Raw genomic sequence first — 18,203 nt, forward strand, 5'->3', positions numbered from 1 at the left:
AACACCGCCTAGGAAACGGGCAGGACCACCACGATTAGGAGCAGAGAAATTGTTAAGAAACAGAGGTTTCTAACAGAAAGAAATGTAAGTAATTTTTATTTGTAATAGCTGTTACAGATACTGTCCTTCCATCAGTGCCACTTACCACAGGGCCTCTCCTGCTTCTTCTTTCCAGCCATTCATGCTTCCAGGCTGGCATACACGTTGCCTTGAGTTTCTCCCTGATCATGCGCTCTTCTGGGCGGTCATCCATCTTCTGCAACCCCCTGAGGGTTTCTTTATTCTCCATGTCACGACTACAGCAAAGAAAAAAAAGTCATAAACACAATTAATTTCAGTTAAAGTATAATGCCACAGCATTCTTAAACTTTGTCCCACCCTATTCTCCCTCTCCTTACAATGCAGCTGCTAAAACATTATTTCCACCAGACTGCAAGAAGCCTTTTAAGAGTTACAACTGATCTGTTGTTCTGCCATTTGAAGCACAATACTTGTTTAGAGGGATATTTCTTTAAAATGTGTGTATTGTTTGTAGCACTGAACAACCAGTAAAAAAAAAGTCTTGGTAAATATAAAACCAATACAAAAATTACCCTCTATGTCATGCCATTCATCTTCACAAGTGTTGGAATGGTTCATACACTTCTTGGCAATTCAAAGCCTACAGTCTCCATTTAAAAATAATTAACGAAATTAATATAAAGATGAAAATTTTCCATAATCAGAGGATGCACAAGAATGAAACTATGTACCTAGTGCCTCTTCATATATTAACTCTGCTCAAAAAAAGAGAACTTGTAAACTAATAGAGAGTAAGTATCAGAGAATAATAAAATGGCCTGTGTTGGAAGAGCCCTTAAAGTTCCAGCCCTCCCGCTTGTGGGCAGGGACACCTCCCACTAGACTAGGTTGCCCCATCCAAACTGACCTGAAGTGTATTTAAACTAGACACAGAAGTCACAAAATTAAGGTTAGTGGCCTTATGAGTTCTTTCCAAGGGACTAATGACTCAAGAGCTCTTAAAGTCAGCTATAGTAAGAGCAAAATTCACAGCAAGTTCATATCTGTAAAATGAAAATTTAATCCATCTGGGCTTGTACTTTCTGACCTACAGCAAAGTAGTTCCTTGTGACTGCTAGCAACAACAAAAAGCAAAAAATACTGTCAGACACTGAAAAACAAATATGAACAGTCTAGAAGATTTCCTGATTCTGTTGAGCTATCTGCGAAATCACCAAGAAAACCACATTCTTAAGCAGGAGCACATGATCCCCACCCATCTTCTTGAAGTCAGTGCTCTTTAGAAATAAGCAAGCTTGATTAAGACAACTGCCAGAATGAGACTTTACTCCAAAAATAAAATCACAGCTTAAAGAGGAAGACTATATAATAATTTAGCTACAACCACTGCTTTCTTCCGTGCAGTCTCAGCTTTTAAAGCATTTAACCATGCAGTCACAACTGCATTTATGTACTGTATGATGACCTAAAAACATATTCCCTGCAATATTCATTGCAATAAAATCTTAAAATTACAGTTCCTATCTTCAGCAGCATTGTGTTACTAAAGTAATTTATCACAAATCTGTACTTTAAAGAAAATTAAAAGTTTTTGCTGGTCAGGAGAGTACTGTTATTTTTTTTCTTCTCTCATCGTAGAGACAAAGGAAACAAAGGATTCTGAGGCAGGAAATAATTCTTCCTGTTCAGCGCTGAAACGTAATAAGCAGATGGACACTGTAAACAAAATATATTTTCTTTCAAGCTACCTTCTAAACCTACTGTTAATAACTGATTTTGGATATGCAGAACTGTGTGATTCTAGTGATTAAGGACTTAAAAATGTTTATAAGTAGAAACACAATCCACCTAAGAATTAATGTTTTTTCAGAGGTTAAGCATTAATGCCTGCTTAATTCTAAAAGTAATGCAAGTGACATAGAAGTAATTTTTGTCCCAGCACTGAATTCCATAGCATTGCCTTTTAGAAACAGAGACAAATACAGTGATAATTAATGAAGAACAAAGATACTATAGCAGTAGATAGAGTCCAAATGAAGAACGTGCCTGAAAGTTTCAAATGTGGAAGAAACCACTATGTACAAAGACTCGACTTTACATTTTTTTCCTCAATCAAAAAATCTGTTCAAAGACAAAAAATATTTGATAAGAACAGCACAGCTCCAAAGTAATAAAGATGCAAGTTATTTAATGACATGAACCATCTCAGTTGCTTGAGTACTTCATATACTAGACAGAAAACATCCCACCAGCAGTGAAAGAATAACACAGTATTTCATTTGTTCATATACCCATGATTAACTTCCCAACTGATATAAAAAAAGTCTTTTGAGGCCCTTGGACTTGAATTCATGAACAATGTAATACAACAGCAGAGGCTTCACAATCTCTGCTTGTTCTCTAAAAAGCAGAAGCAGCTATCTTCCTCTCATGTGACAGCTAAACCGATCTACTCTTGCCTGCACAAAGAACTCTTGTGCTTTCTCTACACGCAGGTGGGAAAGACCAACCGAGTCTGAAAGCTTTTGCTTAGTAAATCAGTTATCTTATGCAGAATTTAAGTTGTATGTATATCTCTATATATTTCTTTTTATTTATAGAACACATCTTCTTAAGTGATCAAAACAACTTCGTATTTTAACTCAAGCCTTGGCTAAAATATTCATTAAGTAGTCTTATCTGTTGGGTCTGTGGAAAAAATATTTTTCCTGTAACTGCACCAAACTCCTACATACTGGAAGATACCCTCACTTTGTGGCCCTGAACCTGCCAGGTTTGGTTTTTTTATTTGTTTTCTGTTTCTTAAGCAAAATCCCTCATCTATGTCAGGCAAGCTGAGATTTTTTCCACACAACGATGTTTAGATTGCCAGTCTGTATCACTGTACCTCAGCACAAAATAAAAACAAGAAATCCAGAGCATATTCCACCAAGGACTTCATCCTCCAGTGTACAGAGTATTCTGATCTTCATACAGCAGCACCTATTCATGATAGCTATGTGCTTAAGTGACTCCCAGGTGGTGTTTCATTTGAATCACAGTGCAAAGCTAATGAACAAACTAAAAACAAACCTCAGAGAACATGCCTGGACCCCGGGAGCCTTACATTTCACAATAGCCCACCCCTCTGCTTCATCAGGATTTTGCTCTTAAATGTTTCAGCTTCTCATGAGTAGAACAAAAGAAGATAAAATATGCTTTTTTTTCTGATAAATTTTAACTTTTAAACTTTGCCTCCCTCCCCCTTAAGGCAACACCAAGTACCTTCTCAATTCTTTGTATCGGTATTTTCAAATCAACAGACATCAGCTCCTGTAGTAATTGTCAAGAAGTTCCAAAGAAATGGGTATAAACTGAGTTTTGGAGTACTGAGCAAGGTCAACAGTGTGATGAATACAGGAGTTTAATGCATAAGGTCACTGATCTGCAACTTAATAATTGCATTATTCACTTTGGATTATTTGCTTCATGAACTATAAAACTCAATACAGTAAGATTAACATACTGCATGGAAACAATCTACTGCAACATCTTGCGCAACAGAGAAGGCAAAATGTCCTTCATTTCTTAATTTTGAAGACTTGCAAACGGTAAATGAGTAGCTAGATTATGAACAACTTGTTTTCCACGGACCAATGACTCAGGATTTTAGAATGAGGTATGCAGTACACATGCTGTTTTAGTAAACGATGGTGAAGTACACAAGCAAACTTTACTTCTAATAGCTTAGTGAATTCAGTACTAATTCTCTGCATGTGTTTTTCTTACAAAGGGTATATAATGGTATATGAAAGCCCAACTGTAGCTCCAATTCATTTGCCAGTTGTACATTCCAGTGTACCTCTCAGCAATTAGATAGATGTCTTGGTTTCTCTGCTATCTTATTTGGGTAAAAAAGCTTTATCCAATAGCCAGGCTGGACCACATTTTATTAGCATTAATTATTAATTATTTTATTAGGAAGACAGGAAAAAGGCAAGTTCTGAAAGAGGAGTCAATTCACCAAGAAAGGGACGTTCTATTTGCTATATCCACAAATACCCAATCATAGCAAGGAGAAAAGTTATTAGCTGCTGAGTTACTTGGTTTTTTCTTTTATTTTAAACATTTGTTGGAAGCAATTTAGCAAAAGTAACTTGCAATATCAGCAGTGGTCAAACCATGAGGAACCACAAGAAATATTTATGAACAAAAGCAGTCACGAAGGAGCTATATCACAACAATCAATGCAGTTAAAAACAGATCTGATGGAAGAGCACTGGATGAGAAAGAACGAATACAGGAGAAATTACATCATTTGTTCAATACAAATGCCATCTGTTGTAACAATCAAAACTGGAAGTGACCTTAGATGGGACATAAAGATCTCATTTTGAGGATCTTAAGCACAAGTTAACAATATGGTTACCAAGCTAAATGCAACCCAAGCCTCAACAGGTCCCAGGAACACCAGACTAGTCAGCTAGCCAGGATGCATGCTAGGAGCAGTGCTCAAATGTGAGGAACAGGGACAAAAGAGTTAGCCATTCCCTGAACTGAGGAGGTCAGCTACTAATATTTGAGATAACTTCTTGCCACTAACAGTTCCAGTAGTGCTCACAGCTTCTCTTTTGCCACTATGTACTTCTAATGAAGTAGAGATCAGTAAATAAAAACCAGAGCAAGACGGACAAGGCACGGTCTGTCCTCCTGTCAGGTCTCCTGTTCCTTCTCCTGCTGATTCATTACTGCTGGCATCTATCATCTAACCATATGCATTCGTTATAACAAAGCAAAACATCAGGTATGGCAGATACTATGAAAACGAAAAATTTCATAGGAACCTTCTCAACCTGGTAATAAATGGCAGCAACTGTCACTTAACAACAGAACTAAATGTGCTACTTCCTAGAGACAAAGGTACCTGGCTTCCAAAAATAGTTACAGAGACTTTAGCTGAATGTTATGGAAGTATGAAATTTAGTCGTATTATTCCGTTAAGAGTACTCCCTTGAAGGCTGGTACATCAAAAGGTGCATTTGTCAAAAAGTATTTCACTGCTAACAGGACAGTATTCACAACCAAAACTCTTAACTCCACAGACTGAGCCATCCCCTTCACTGGAACCTCACAGGCCCTGGTCAAGAAGGGTCAATCCTTCCTGTGAGCCCCAGTGATGAAGGCTCAAAACTCCAAAGACGGATGTCAAAACATACAGAGGTAAATTTCCTGCATGGATTTTCTAGCTCCTGTGAAGTCAAATTCACCAATGTAAACCATTTGTTTTATTTCTTGCTCTGAAACCACCTAGCTAATCCTTTGAGATACATATTACTCAGTAGGTACTGAAAATGAGTCCGCCTACAAAACAACACAAGAAACAACAGCCTCCGTTTACAACAGATGCTTGCTACAAAGCAAATGAAATGGGCTTCTCTCTGTGTATTTCCTAAAAAAGCTATCAGACATCTCACACAAGTATTATAGAAAGTTCTTAGGGCTCTCTAATTCTTTCTATCATTATTTAGTCAGCCAGTCACAGTTCAGATGGATCAGGGCGTACACATAGGTGTTTTCAAAATGTGAAAAACATCAGTAACATTACATGATCTCTCAGACTCTCCACTTTCATAATAAATGCTTTACAAAGAGAATTTGGTACTTTATCTCTAAAACCCTGAAATTTTATCAAGTTTATTGAGCAGAATTTCTAAAATTTACAGAAGGTAAATGATTTATATTGATACAAGAGACCCAACGCTACTAGTAATTGTGCAGTTTAATTTTTTAAATAATTTTATGAGTTTTGCTTAATATACCCAAAATGAGATGAAAGAAGTTCAAATATTTATTACAGTATTACAAACTTCAGCATCCCAGCAGAGCCCAGTATGCCCAGTTCATGTTACGTCAGCTGCAGAGAATATGCAAGTCCTCTCCATGGTGGTGCAACATAGCACTGGGCCTTACTTCAAAAACAGCAGTAATGTCATTACAAAGACTGAACTGGAGTGCTCACTTACAGTCAGCTGTATGATTAGTTCATCTGCACCACCTATAACCATCTGTTATAGGATCTCAGGCATAGGTGTTAGAAAGGGATTCTTTCCTCCAGGTTGCCCCACCAGAGACCTCCTCTAGCTCTTCCTGAAGTATACGAACAAGTTTTTACTTGTTACATATCATGTAAGTAAACTCCCTTTATAAATCAAATTCTTCACTTCTAGTATGAAGTTTGATCTCTTAGGCACCAAATCCTTCAAGGCTGTCCTAGCTCAAACTAGGAGTATTAGTTGAAATGTGATTGGCCAACACACAGAAAGGATCAGGTCAGAGCAAATACAGTCCTTGCAGAAGTCCTTGATGCAGAAGTCTAAGCCATTAACAGAAAGATGAGAATTATAGGTAGGATAAAAGCCAAAATACAAGTCCTAAAACAAAGTTCTCATTGGAGATTATTTTTATATGTCAGTGTATCAGGTAGATATCCTACTGTTTCAAGTGTCTATCCTACTTTTAAAGATAAAATTGCTTATTGTATATTAGATGACTGTCAGAGAAGAGCAGAACATCTCCACACATAATGCACAGGATTAAGAGTTTCTTAGCCAGTTTTACTCCCCTGTCATCAGTACAGAACATCAGATATTTCATACAAAAAAAAATTATGCTCTGAATCAGCTTAAGATCCTAGGGTTAGGCAGATAAACCTGCACACTATATTCTCTACCTTCAATGAGAATGGTGGAAATAAAATAGCATACAAACAAGTAGCTTGGACAGAATAAGCTAGATAAAATTTAAAAGCTACAACCTACTAAATGATTTCTGTGATAGTTATAAATGAGAAAAAATTTAGAATGTCCTGGCCCTGTTCAAAATGGCAGAATTATCAGCAGATACCAAATGTTCAGAGATTACTGCTGGAAAGGTCTCTCCCCAAAATATGATCATAAAAATAAACAATAAAAGAAAGCAAATGAAAAAATTTAAGGCTTATATATATGTTGTTTCTAGAAAAGAAACAACATCCTCTACAAATTTTAGGTCTTAATGGCTCGTTAGTCTGGCCACACAGAAGACCAGAGATGCAGAAAGAAATTTAACAGGTCTCCTGCTCTTTTCTGAAGAATGATCTAACTGACATGCTTTCATGACAACCATTATTTCTCACCACGGTTATATCTGTTTCTTAGTGCACACTGCTGACAATTACAACCAATTATTATTCTTATCTATTAGTTGTACTGAAGTAGCAATTAGGAATCACAAAGCAGGCCCCTTGTATTCTAAGCATCCCAATCTGTTTCTTTAATTTATGTTTTGTTATTTGGTATTAATTTTTTAAAGTTTATGCTTTTTTCCCCCCTCTTTTTATATTTCTTGTCTATGTATTTACCAATCCAAGTTAGACTAGGAATTAATATCATTAGTATGATACCATGATATAGAAACAGCTATATATATAAGCTCTACTGAACAGGCACTAAACTTGCTAAAGAGATATATGTCATGCTCACTGACAGTCAGAGACTCATTCAAAAAGGCCTTGTGTTCTGAAGATTCATGCATACACTGAATTTTGCTCAAAGGCCAAAGTGGGCTAAATGTTTCCACACAGATTTCTGACTGTCATAAAAAGCTTTCCTATGGCACAGAAATAACATTAAAAATTCCTTGCAAGCCTATTCAGAGTAACTGCTGGGTAAAAAAATACAACCCTAGCAACCCTTTCACCCACTTATGGTAGACACACATTGAACAGCATTATCTTCTATCAGCAGAGAGCTACAGGAGAGCTGGCTATCACCATGCAGATCCAGATTTAGGTTCTGCAGTTCCTTAATGCTCACACCATGCAGTGCCCTTGCAGGTATAGAGTGCTCTGTGCTGAAAAGGGCTGCCTCCTTTCGAAGGAGGAGACCTTTTGGTGGTATCTGTCAGCTAATCTAACCACAGGCCAACTATACAGTAACTACACCCACTTCAACAATGGCAGCTACTATTGCAAATGTTTATTTTTTGAAGACAACGTCAAGCTACCATGACAAAAAAAATTACAGGAAAAGGCATTCAAAACTTCTGTGAGCATATGGTTAAAAATGATACAGCCTCATTAACTCCTGTTTTGTCTTCTTTAAAACCTACAGAATAAAGAGAAAGTAAGTGCAGGAATCTTACCAGATGAGGAAGAGAGTGTTTAGTGAGACAATTAAAAAAAATTTTTAAAAACCAGTTAGCAAGCAATAAAAATATTTTTCCGTAATAACCAAATAGGTCTGATAACAAAACAAGAAAGCTAATACAGGACAGCAAGTATACGCTTTAAAAATATACCATTTTTCCTTATCATCTTCAGTGGATTCCTGAGATTTTATTTTAAAACTTTGGTGCTTTCACATCTCACTTATAACAATGTATTTAAGTTTTTAATTTATAATAATTCACGCTCCTTACAAAATGTAATTCTTGACACTAATTACAAATTACATACTGTCAGAACAAAAATGCAGTGAGCTCATTTCCGTATGATAGGGGTCTGGGTAAAGAAAAGTGGGTATCTTCAGTGTTTGCTTAAAAATTGACTTATAAACTGCAGACACATTCACATAGCAGTATGAAAGCATAACACAAGAGGAGCATTACTTTATGAGAATTCCAGCTTGTCACCAGTGACTTGAGGAAAGACACTGTTCCATGTGAACCAAATTTGATAGAAGGCCTTTGCATTCAAGCTTTCAGATTAACCACTTCATCCCAGGCTCCCAGGCACAATGCCTCCCCTGTACACAAGGGACTGCGAATAACAGCATCATAAAGCATGGTCATCCCTCCATAATACGAGAAAAATAACATTACATAGATCTAGAAAGATGCATCAGAATGAAATTATATAGACAGATACTGCACTTATGCAAAACATGTTAGTATATGAAAAGGAATAGTCTGATTTCATTAAGACATACCATGCAAAAGAAATTAGAAGCAGAATGAAGCTTTACACAGTACTTGAGGGATGATGTAAGAATAAGTAAGAGCTATTAGGTCAGCTGGTATCAGTTTTCCTATCTGTGAAACACTCTTAAAAATGAAACTAACTAAAAAATTAATTCATTTTTAATCTAGTGACACGTATGTGGTCCTTCTAAGTCCAGGTTTATGAAAGAGTAGAAGTATTTGACATGAAGTGCTAAGTCTTAAAGAGACCATAGTGGTGAATAAAGATGCCTTAGTTATGTTCAGATTTCAGTTAGCATACTGACTGCCAGCAGACCACTTCCAACCTGTCACAGGTTTTGTGGGCTACCAAGAACTGTCATCTCTCTGCTTATTAAAACCAGTGCTCAGAATGTACACACTGACTCCCTGCATTCCACTCTGATCACCATCCTGAGTTCTCTAAACCCATGGCTTCAGTAATTATTACAGGAAAAGTAGTAAGTAGGGGGAGAAAAAAAAGGCAAATTGCACTTCCTGCAAAAAGTCACCAGACAGCATTTACTTAATGCGAATTCAAAATGTTGTGGGGGAAGCTGCAGGTGGTGCTTTCACTTTTGCCTTCCAGCAGTCCACCAGAAAATGCTTTGGCTACTTGTAATTTCTTGCACTTATTTTGGCAATTTTTGATTCAAGCACTTTTTAGTATTCCCATGCTTGCCAGCTCTAAGAAATATTATCTTTTCTCCAGGATTGTGTGGAGTGATTGTTTAGCAAAAATTCTTAAAATACCATCACTGTACTGACTACACCACCACTTTGCACACTGAAAGCCACTCTATACATAATGCAGTACAAAAAGATTAAAAAATATGTCCTATTGGAAAAAATAAACCACACTGTGGAACAACCCCAAATCTACACTGACATTTACTCATCTCCCACTACTGCATTATTCAAACATTCTGATTATATGTACTTACAAGGTAGTTCAAACAAATCTGTCTCTAACCTCATACAGGACTTTGGGACCACAAAATATATTGAACATAAATAGTAACATTTTAAAACAAGTAACAAACAACAGATCATGTCACCTGTATGTATTGGCAGAATGCTGAACAATTTCCTACTGCTGTTAAAAACCCTTTTGAAGAGGAAGGGAAGAAGGCTTTCCAGAACTGGATAGTTAATATTTTACTGTCCTCTCTAATCAGCAGCACAACTGAGTAAGAGTAATTACTGTCCATTACTACATTCTCAGATCCTCTTCCAAAGGTAACTGCATGGGGTTTGGCTGGGAAGGAGTTACAATAATAACTTAAACTTCATTACACTATTGTTAAATAAAAGTCAGAGTAGCTACAATTTACCATTTTTTAAAAAAATAATCCAAAAGAATCAGGGAAGGAGGAAAAAAACTTACAAAGAATGTGAAACTTAGAAATAAGCACAGGCACAGAACACAAGTCTTATGGGCATACAAAGGAGTAGAAACAACTATAAAAAGTTAAACAATTTAACTGAAAAATCTCTAGAACACTTATTTCAGAAATACTAACAGCAGTACTCACTGCTTGCTTTATTACCATAGATAGGTATCACATTAAAGTGACTTTAAAAAAAACTTCTTCATTTATCCTAACCCACAAGCATAAAAGAAAAAATACCCCTTGTGTTTGAAGAAGCAGCCTCATATTGCTGAAGCTACAAAATAAGTAAGATTACAAAAGAGCTCATTTATTTTCTCATTGAGAAAACTACTGCAGTGTTTATAGGACAAGCACCAAAGGTGTTTTCAGTAGGTTTCATGACAAGATAATTATTTATCTTGTCATGAAACAAGGAGCAGAGGAATATACAGATATAGGTATACTTCAGGCATAGGAGACATGTTTTCAATTACAAAGATCCTTCTCTTGCCTATTAGATATCCTTAAAAAGGGAACTTAAGAAGCAGAATTAAAATGATGCACTTAAAATTCAAATTTAGCTTTATCTGGGATTTGATTTAAATATTTAACACTGACAGTCACCATAAATGCAGTTATTAGTACTTCAAAAAGTGCACCATGACAGATGCTTCTTTGTAACTGTCTGCCTATTAAACTCTTGCTTTATCAGAAATTGACTGTTGGCATTCAAGACAAAAGGTTATGATTTTCTTTATGTTATTGACCAGTTAAGATATCAGTTACATTTAAGATGTATTTTTCTTTAGTCGCTTAAAATCAACAACTACTCAGACCACCTTTCGGGTAGCTTGCAGCAAGTCTGTACCCATCCAAACTTTTCAACAATAAAGTCAAAGCAGAACTGCAAGAAAAGACTTCAAGCCATGAACCAGCAACCAAGAAAAATCTGATTAGAAATTGTCATGAAATTCATCCACACTAAAGGACCCTGAAAGTTACAGATAGGAAGCAGTTACCAACCATTTATGCAGTACCCTTAAGCACTGCTTCAGTTGAGATAGCAGCACGCAGTGAAGTCCATGGCTTCAAAGAAAAAAAAAACCAAAACATTAACACACAAGTGTGCTTTCAGATTTTTAAACTGCTCTCCCACATAGCCCAAAAGACAAACATTGTGTTTGTTCTGTAATACTATACACTAGGCTTTTGTGGACTACTCATGTAAGCTCATCAATGCAATCCTCAAACATCCATCTTCTGTCCACAGTTGTGTTTGACCTCTACAAATTAATTCTGTAATTTAATGGAGCAGTTGTCTGATATTTAGACGTTATTATTAAACTTCCATTTAGAAAACTAAAATAATAATAGCAAAATCCTTTCATGAATATTCCCAATATATGGAAGAATGGTGGGATGCTCCCACATGATGTTCACAATGCCTAAATATTCATGCACTGTAATTACAACATTTTTGATAGGTTGAAACATCACTTAGCCTCACATGTAAGCAAAGAAGTTCCAGGGTTTTCTCAAACTTCTCATGAAACATATCTGAGATAATTGTATAAACAAATACATCTGTCTGGAAGATGACATTTCACTATTACACAAAAGAAGTAAGGCTGTACTGAAATCAGAATTTCAAGTAATTAAATTTGGGCTTATTAAGAAAGCTTTCTAAAATAAATGTAGAGCATGGTTTTCAAATGTCTTTATTTGCAGACTTTATTTCAAAATTATACCTTTGTACAGAAAAGCCCTGCCTTTCTTACTTTTGCTCAATTTGTTAACTAAGCTATCAATCCTGGAGAAATATGCAGGTCCATGATTCAGAAGTACCTGTTCTACAACATAAACTAATCAAGTCAAATGTCAACATCCACCTTATTTTCCCTTTTTTTTTTTTTAAGATGTCTTCCCTTACTGTGCAGATTTGGAGATTAATAGTATAATTAATGTGGCTGTGTTTTATTCATTTATGTTTGGTCCTTGATACTTTTAGCTCAGAAGTCAACTCTCAAAAACATCCTCAACTGATCCTTATCACAACTATGATTTTTCCACAGTTCTCAGCACACCTCCCTAAAGAAACAATATGCCAGGTGTACCAACCATTTGAAATAAGCAATCTGAAATAAGGAAAAGTCAAATTACAAATATTTTGGTCCTATTCCATCAACTGATTAACAATCATTATTAGGAACTAGAGAGTACGATTCAGGCAGCAGTGGAAATGAAAACATTTCTGTAATTTACTCAAAATAGCTCAAAAGAAATTTCAGTCCTGAATAGCAGATGCTTTATTCAGATTGTCCCAGCATGCTTTTGTTTTTGTAAAGTAAAGAAGTATCAGAACTTTGATTTTTAGTTTCACATGTACCATACTTGGAATATTTTGGGGGTTTTGTGGTTTGTTTTTTATTGCAGGGATGGTGGTGGTTTATTAATTAAGAAAATAGCTTGCAGGGCAAGTTAAGGCTGCATGGGAAAAGCATTGCTGTGTCAATCCCTGGTATAAGTATCCCATTTATCAAAGGACCATGAAACAAATGTTTTTCATATTCCATTTTGTTGCCATCAATACATAAACCATTTTTAAAAATCCACGTTAAGCAGAAAGCCTACTACACAAAGCTCTATGTACAGGGCAGTATTTTCATAGTTCTGTTAAGTTTTAAAGCAAGACAGAAGAACTTTGTATGCTGCTGCAAGCATATCATATATATCCCTCCCTACAAGGAAACTTTAATGCACAGATATGTGCTTTAATGCACAGATACGTTTTATCCATTACCTGTATCTCCCTATGTGTTAAGCTTTTATGCTGCCCCCCAGGAATGTTGGATTTCAGATAGTTTCCATACAATTAATTCATAACTAACACTTTAACAACAAAAGGTGAGAAAATGTGGTCTTGTTTATGGACACATCTACCTGCTCTAGAGGGATATAACACAATTGCAGCCCTCATCTCTTAGAGCAGACTGGGTTTTAACTTACCACCTAATGCTGTCAGCAACCAGCATCACACAAAATTCAGCATTGGGTGGATCATGCAAACCACAGACAGGAGTCCATGCTACTGCTGAGTGCCACACTTAAACATAGTTCTAGTGTTTGTGAGAAAATGTAGTCACAGCAGTGTGATGTGCATTTAGACTCACAAAGACTGCTGTGCTCCCCTTCTCAAGCCAGAGCACATTTAGACATGACATATAAAGCTAGCATAAGATATCAAACAGAAGCCACAATTGAAAGCTTTGTTTTCTATGCAGTTCATTTCAAAATAACTGCTTCCCAAGGTAAATTTTTCAAATTCAACTTCCTAAAATTCAATATATTATGAAATATTGTTAGGCTATTAAAAAAAACCAAAACTGTGTAATTAATCTGTTAAAATCTGTCCTGCATAAAAACAAGATGCAACATTTTCCCTAGTTAGCTCATTTGAAAACACAAAATCAAGTAAGTACGAATGCTGAATGTTGTCTCAAAAAAACCCCAAGTCGACAATTTTATTCTGAATATTCCAACTTAATCATGTACTCATACAATAGAGGGGAAATTCGACACAGTCTACTCTACAGGGCAGAATTGAACTAGATCATAAAACAAAAATCAGAAATACTACATTTTTCTGCCACATAAAGCAGCTTCCAACAGGCTGCAACAAAGTTCTAAAGCCTTCCTATACACAAGCAGTATGGGACAGAGATATTAAGGTATTTTTAGCATTATAATGTAGTCTTAAAAAAAAAAAAAAGCTAAAAATGAGTCTCAGGGCATGTTATCAAACTGAATGTCATGTGGAACATGTGGAAATTGGAGGTTCCAAGAGGTTACTGAAAGTTTATTCCAGGTGACAATACGGAAAAAGTAAAAACTGCAAGATTTTATTTTTTTACCAAGCAGATTTCAAAAATTTGAGCTATGAAAAGAAAAAAAGTTAAAATATTTTTTCAACTATTCATCTGAAAGCAAACCTACTTAAGGAATACACCCAAATTTCATTTCTTCTTACTTCCCTCTCTGCCATTCTGTATCAATTAAAGAAGAGGCAAGGTGATGGGTGTACTTTGTCAATTTGGTAATGGATCTCAACCTCAAACATAAACATTTAAGATTTATAGATTAAGATGCTTTTAAAAGCATGAAAAAAACAGAGTATTTAAAAAAAAAAATCAAACAACAAAGAGTACCTAAAATATTTATATGCAAGTAGAATCTTGAATTTGCTGCTAGAATACTCTTAGGACTCTTAAATCAAGTACAAACATTAGAACTAATGTGGTAACAAGCCTAGAAACACATTAGGTAATTTAAATACCTAGGCTCTGAAAAACAGCTATTTATGCCAATGCAAAGGAAGAAGGGACCAGAAGCTATCCTATCTCAGGTAGGTAACCTGTTGAAACAATTCCATATACCATCTCTGCAGACACAAGGTCAGTTTAAAAAGTTCCTATTCCCTACCTAAGTTATTCATTTCTTTTTACCCCTACTGATGTTCATCTGACTTCAGAGAAAAACCCCAAAACGCCACCACATATTCTGAAACTTTAAGTTGGAGAAGAGAAAATGGAAAACTGTTGGTCTGGGTTTGATCTCCAACCTAATTCATGTGGTCCTCCAACATTTTCCCAGGAAAATAAAACAGGATGAAATTTCTGATGAACAAGCTTCTTTTACAGTACACATGCATTGTAATACAGATTTATTCCAGTGGAGAAGACCCCCCACATGCAGAAATGGGATTTACCACACTAAAGACTACAGGATGTAGGACTAACGAATAAAGGATGTAGGACACACTACATACTAAAAACTGTAGGATGAAGAAACCCTTATTATTAAAATAAATTATTCTGCCAGAGCAGAAACAACAGTCCCCAACCAAAAGCTGAAATTTGTTCTCCTTCAACCCAGCAAAATAGCAGGGGTTATGACCTTCAGACATGAGATTAAATGTATTAGAACGCTTAACACTGAAAGCGATTCATACTAACTTTTTTTCCTGATTTCTGTTCAAGAGGTTACCCCCCAAAAGTAACAACTTTCTTTGTTTCTTATTTATTGTAGGAGGAAAATGCTACATTTCCAGGACAGAAAGGGAACATGTCAATATGACTAAAGATAAGAATAGAGCTTACAGAGAACCGCAGACCCGGTGCATTCACAAGGCTCCCAGCTGCACAGTCTGTCACTCCATGGGATCTCCCCATAGAAGCATCTTTGTAAGTCCAAGCCTCAAGTCCACGCAGCCCAGCATCCTCTGTCAAACTGCAACTATCTGTGCGTGCTGTGGTAAAACCACAGAACAATCTCTGAGCAACTCCTCCCACTAGATTCTCCCCCACTTTCACCAGCCAATGCACGGCTTCAGGGATGAATGAGAGGATGATACTCCACATGAATTTGTCCAGTTTACTTTTTATCTGCTGTATCTTTCATCTGTTGGTTTGTACGTAGACTGCGCTCTAGAAACTGAAGGCATGTCATGGGAAATGACCCAAGAAGCTGAGCTGACCTCAGGTAAAAAGTAAAAATTGTGTTCACTCACCACACAACAAGACTAAAAAAAACCCGTATGTTGAAAATAACTACAGTACAGAAAATCGTTAAGATACACGTTAGAGGTAAATGCCCATTGTTTATTTTAATATATAAGCCACTTTGTGAATAAATGTAGGTCAGAGAACAAACGCCCACTATTATAAATCAGAAAGACTGTAGGCTAGGGAATCCAGTAACTTTAAAACTTTACCATAAGGACACACACCTTGGGCTTCCCACTTCTTCTAAAACCCTGATGCAAGTACAAAGGAGTTGTAATCATCAAATCTGCTCCTGCAGGCAAGTCAAAACAGAGGAGAGTGCTCACGTACCCTCCTGACTTATTGAGAAAACCCACTGGTCCACAAGTACACGCTCTGCTTCCCCTATTTTTTGCTTTTACTAAGTTTATCTTGACTTCTCTAGGCAGAAGACACTGCATGTCCGTGACTTCATGTCACACTATCAGCATTATTACACAAGAATGATACAAAAAATTCCACTGTTTCAATGTTCAGAAAATGTTACACCAGAACTGCCATTATATACAACCAGATTTAAACTTCAGCATGAATTATGCAATGAATTATTCAATGAGAAAGTTCTACTCAAACCAAAATGGCAGAGAGAAAAACCCGAGTAACCTTCTGGGGACAGAAGAAGGAGAAACTACAACTACAGATTAAGCTAAAACTCTAAAGGAAGCTGTCTGTGCCAGCAGACATTCAGCAAACACATCTGTCAGTGTTATCATGTGTATACAACCCAGAAGAGGAGAAGAAAGGCAAGTTTCACTTCATGAAGGTTTTCCCTTGGGCAACTATACTAGCAACAAATTCTTAAAAATAAGGTCTGTTTGCACCATGGCATGTTAAAAAATTATTTCTAAGCTATACAAAAAGAAATCAGAAGATGATTATAATTACTAAAATCTATCGGAAAAAAGAAAACAAAAAAAATGTTCAGTTAACTTCCTCCCAAGCAGTAGAGTTAAAACAGAAACACTTTGTGTCCTGGAACATGTTCTTTGGAATCCCAGTAGCTCTTCCTGCTGCAGGCTGAAGTTTCTGACAAAGCAGAAGAAGTCTGTAATTTCCTGCTTTGCAGAACTATCAAAACAACTGTCACTTTTTCAGAATTTAACAGCAGAGAGGAACAGAATACTGTACCCAGATGGTGCTAGTGCTTTATTATCACACTAGAAATGGAACCTCAGCTATGAAGGGAAGCTGGCAGCAAAATTTAAGATTTAAAAAAAACAAAAAAACCACCCCAGATTTCTGAGGGAATCTACAATGGAAAGGCTGTCTCTTCCCAAAGCCTAGACAGAGCATGACCAGACACTGATCAAGAAAGATGCATTCTCATAATCGCTCTGAAACACAAAATTCAATACAAACATTAAAGTGGTATTTGTCATAACAGAGACAGCATTAACACAAAGGAAATTATTAATGAAAGTTTAAGAAAGCTTCATAAGGACTCCTTCTCTTGCTGAGCCAGAAAATGAAAAAGCATTCTGCCGAAGTCAGCTGCATGCTTTCGGTTTCTCTTATCTGACTATGAAAAAGCCCTTCTCATTTCTTTCTGCAGCTTGCAGAAATTTATGTGAAACTCAGTTCATGAGAGGCAGATATCTGAAAAACAGAAGTTACTTTCGAGTGCTGTTAAAATATCTGAGCATGTTTTAAAAAGCAATTTGATTATTACATTAAAAAAGCTAAAATGGCCAGACAAAGTAAAAATACAGCAATTTGTTTCAAAAATTAGAAGAGGAAATTGTGTGTGTGACGTAGCCTTACATGACTTTTGTACTGAATTGTTCCAAATAGCACACTGCACTAGTTGACTTGAAGTATATCATAATTAAACAAACTTAAAAGATATGATCAGCACAGAACTGAATTTTACTATACAATGTCACAGTTCAGCTTCTCCCCTTAGATGGCTTGTTTAAGTAATAAACAATTTACTACAATAGAGCTGTTAAGAACACAACAGGAAATGTTTCACTGGGGATGAGGACTTTGTTTTCTTGGACTGTAGAACACACTGACTGGGACTGTTCTGTGTTACCTCTCGACTTTGCACCAAGTCCACAGCAAACTCACCATCTGCTAAAGATTCAGCTGCATGAGGTAGGATAAAAAAAGTGCAAGGTTCTTGTTACCTGTAATTTATCTCAGAAGACTGTTATAGCAGTAATTTTAAAGGTTCATCTAGGAGGAAAAACCCCTCAATCTACCTTTTTTTTTTCTAGGGAAAGTTGTTTTCCAGTTCATAAAATGCAAATAT

General features: G+C 36.3%; 1 protein-coding gene across 1 annotated transcript in view; it reads right to left on the reverse strand.

Annotated features, from left to right (window-relative positions):
* The window catches only part of MAP3K1 (mitogen-activated protein kinase kinase kinase 1), a 39,064-nt gene extending 23,455 nt beyond the window's left edge, over positions 1 to 15,609 (reverse strand). The window contains exons 1-2 of the mRNA XM_008643015.2: positions 15,506 to 15,609; positions 146 to 296 (exon numbers count right to left, since the gene is read on the reverse strand). Of these exons, the coding sequence (XP_008641237.2) occupies positions 146 to 296; positions 15,506 to 15,528 (174 nt within the window). The 5' untranslated portion in view covers positions 15,529 to 15,609. The remainder of the gene's footprint in view (positions 1 to 145; positions 297 to 15,505) is intronic.
* Positions 15,610 to 18,203: the final 2,594 nt, after the last annotated feature.

Source organism: Corvus brachyrhynchos, unplaced genomic scaffold (genome assembly GCF_000691975.1).
Source record: "Corvus brachyrhynchos isolate BGI_N302 unplaced genomic scaffold, ASM69197v1 scaffold310, whole genome shotgun sequence".
Lineage (NCBI taxonomy): Eukaryota > Metazoa > Chordata > Aves > Passeriformes > Corvidae > Corvus > Corvus brachyrhynchos.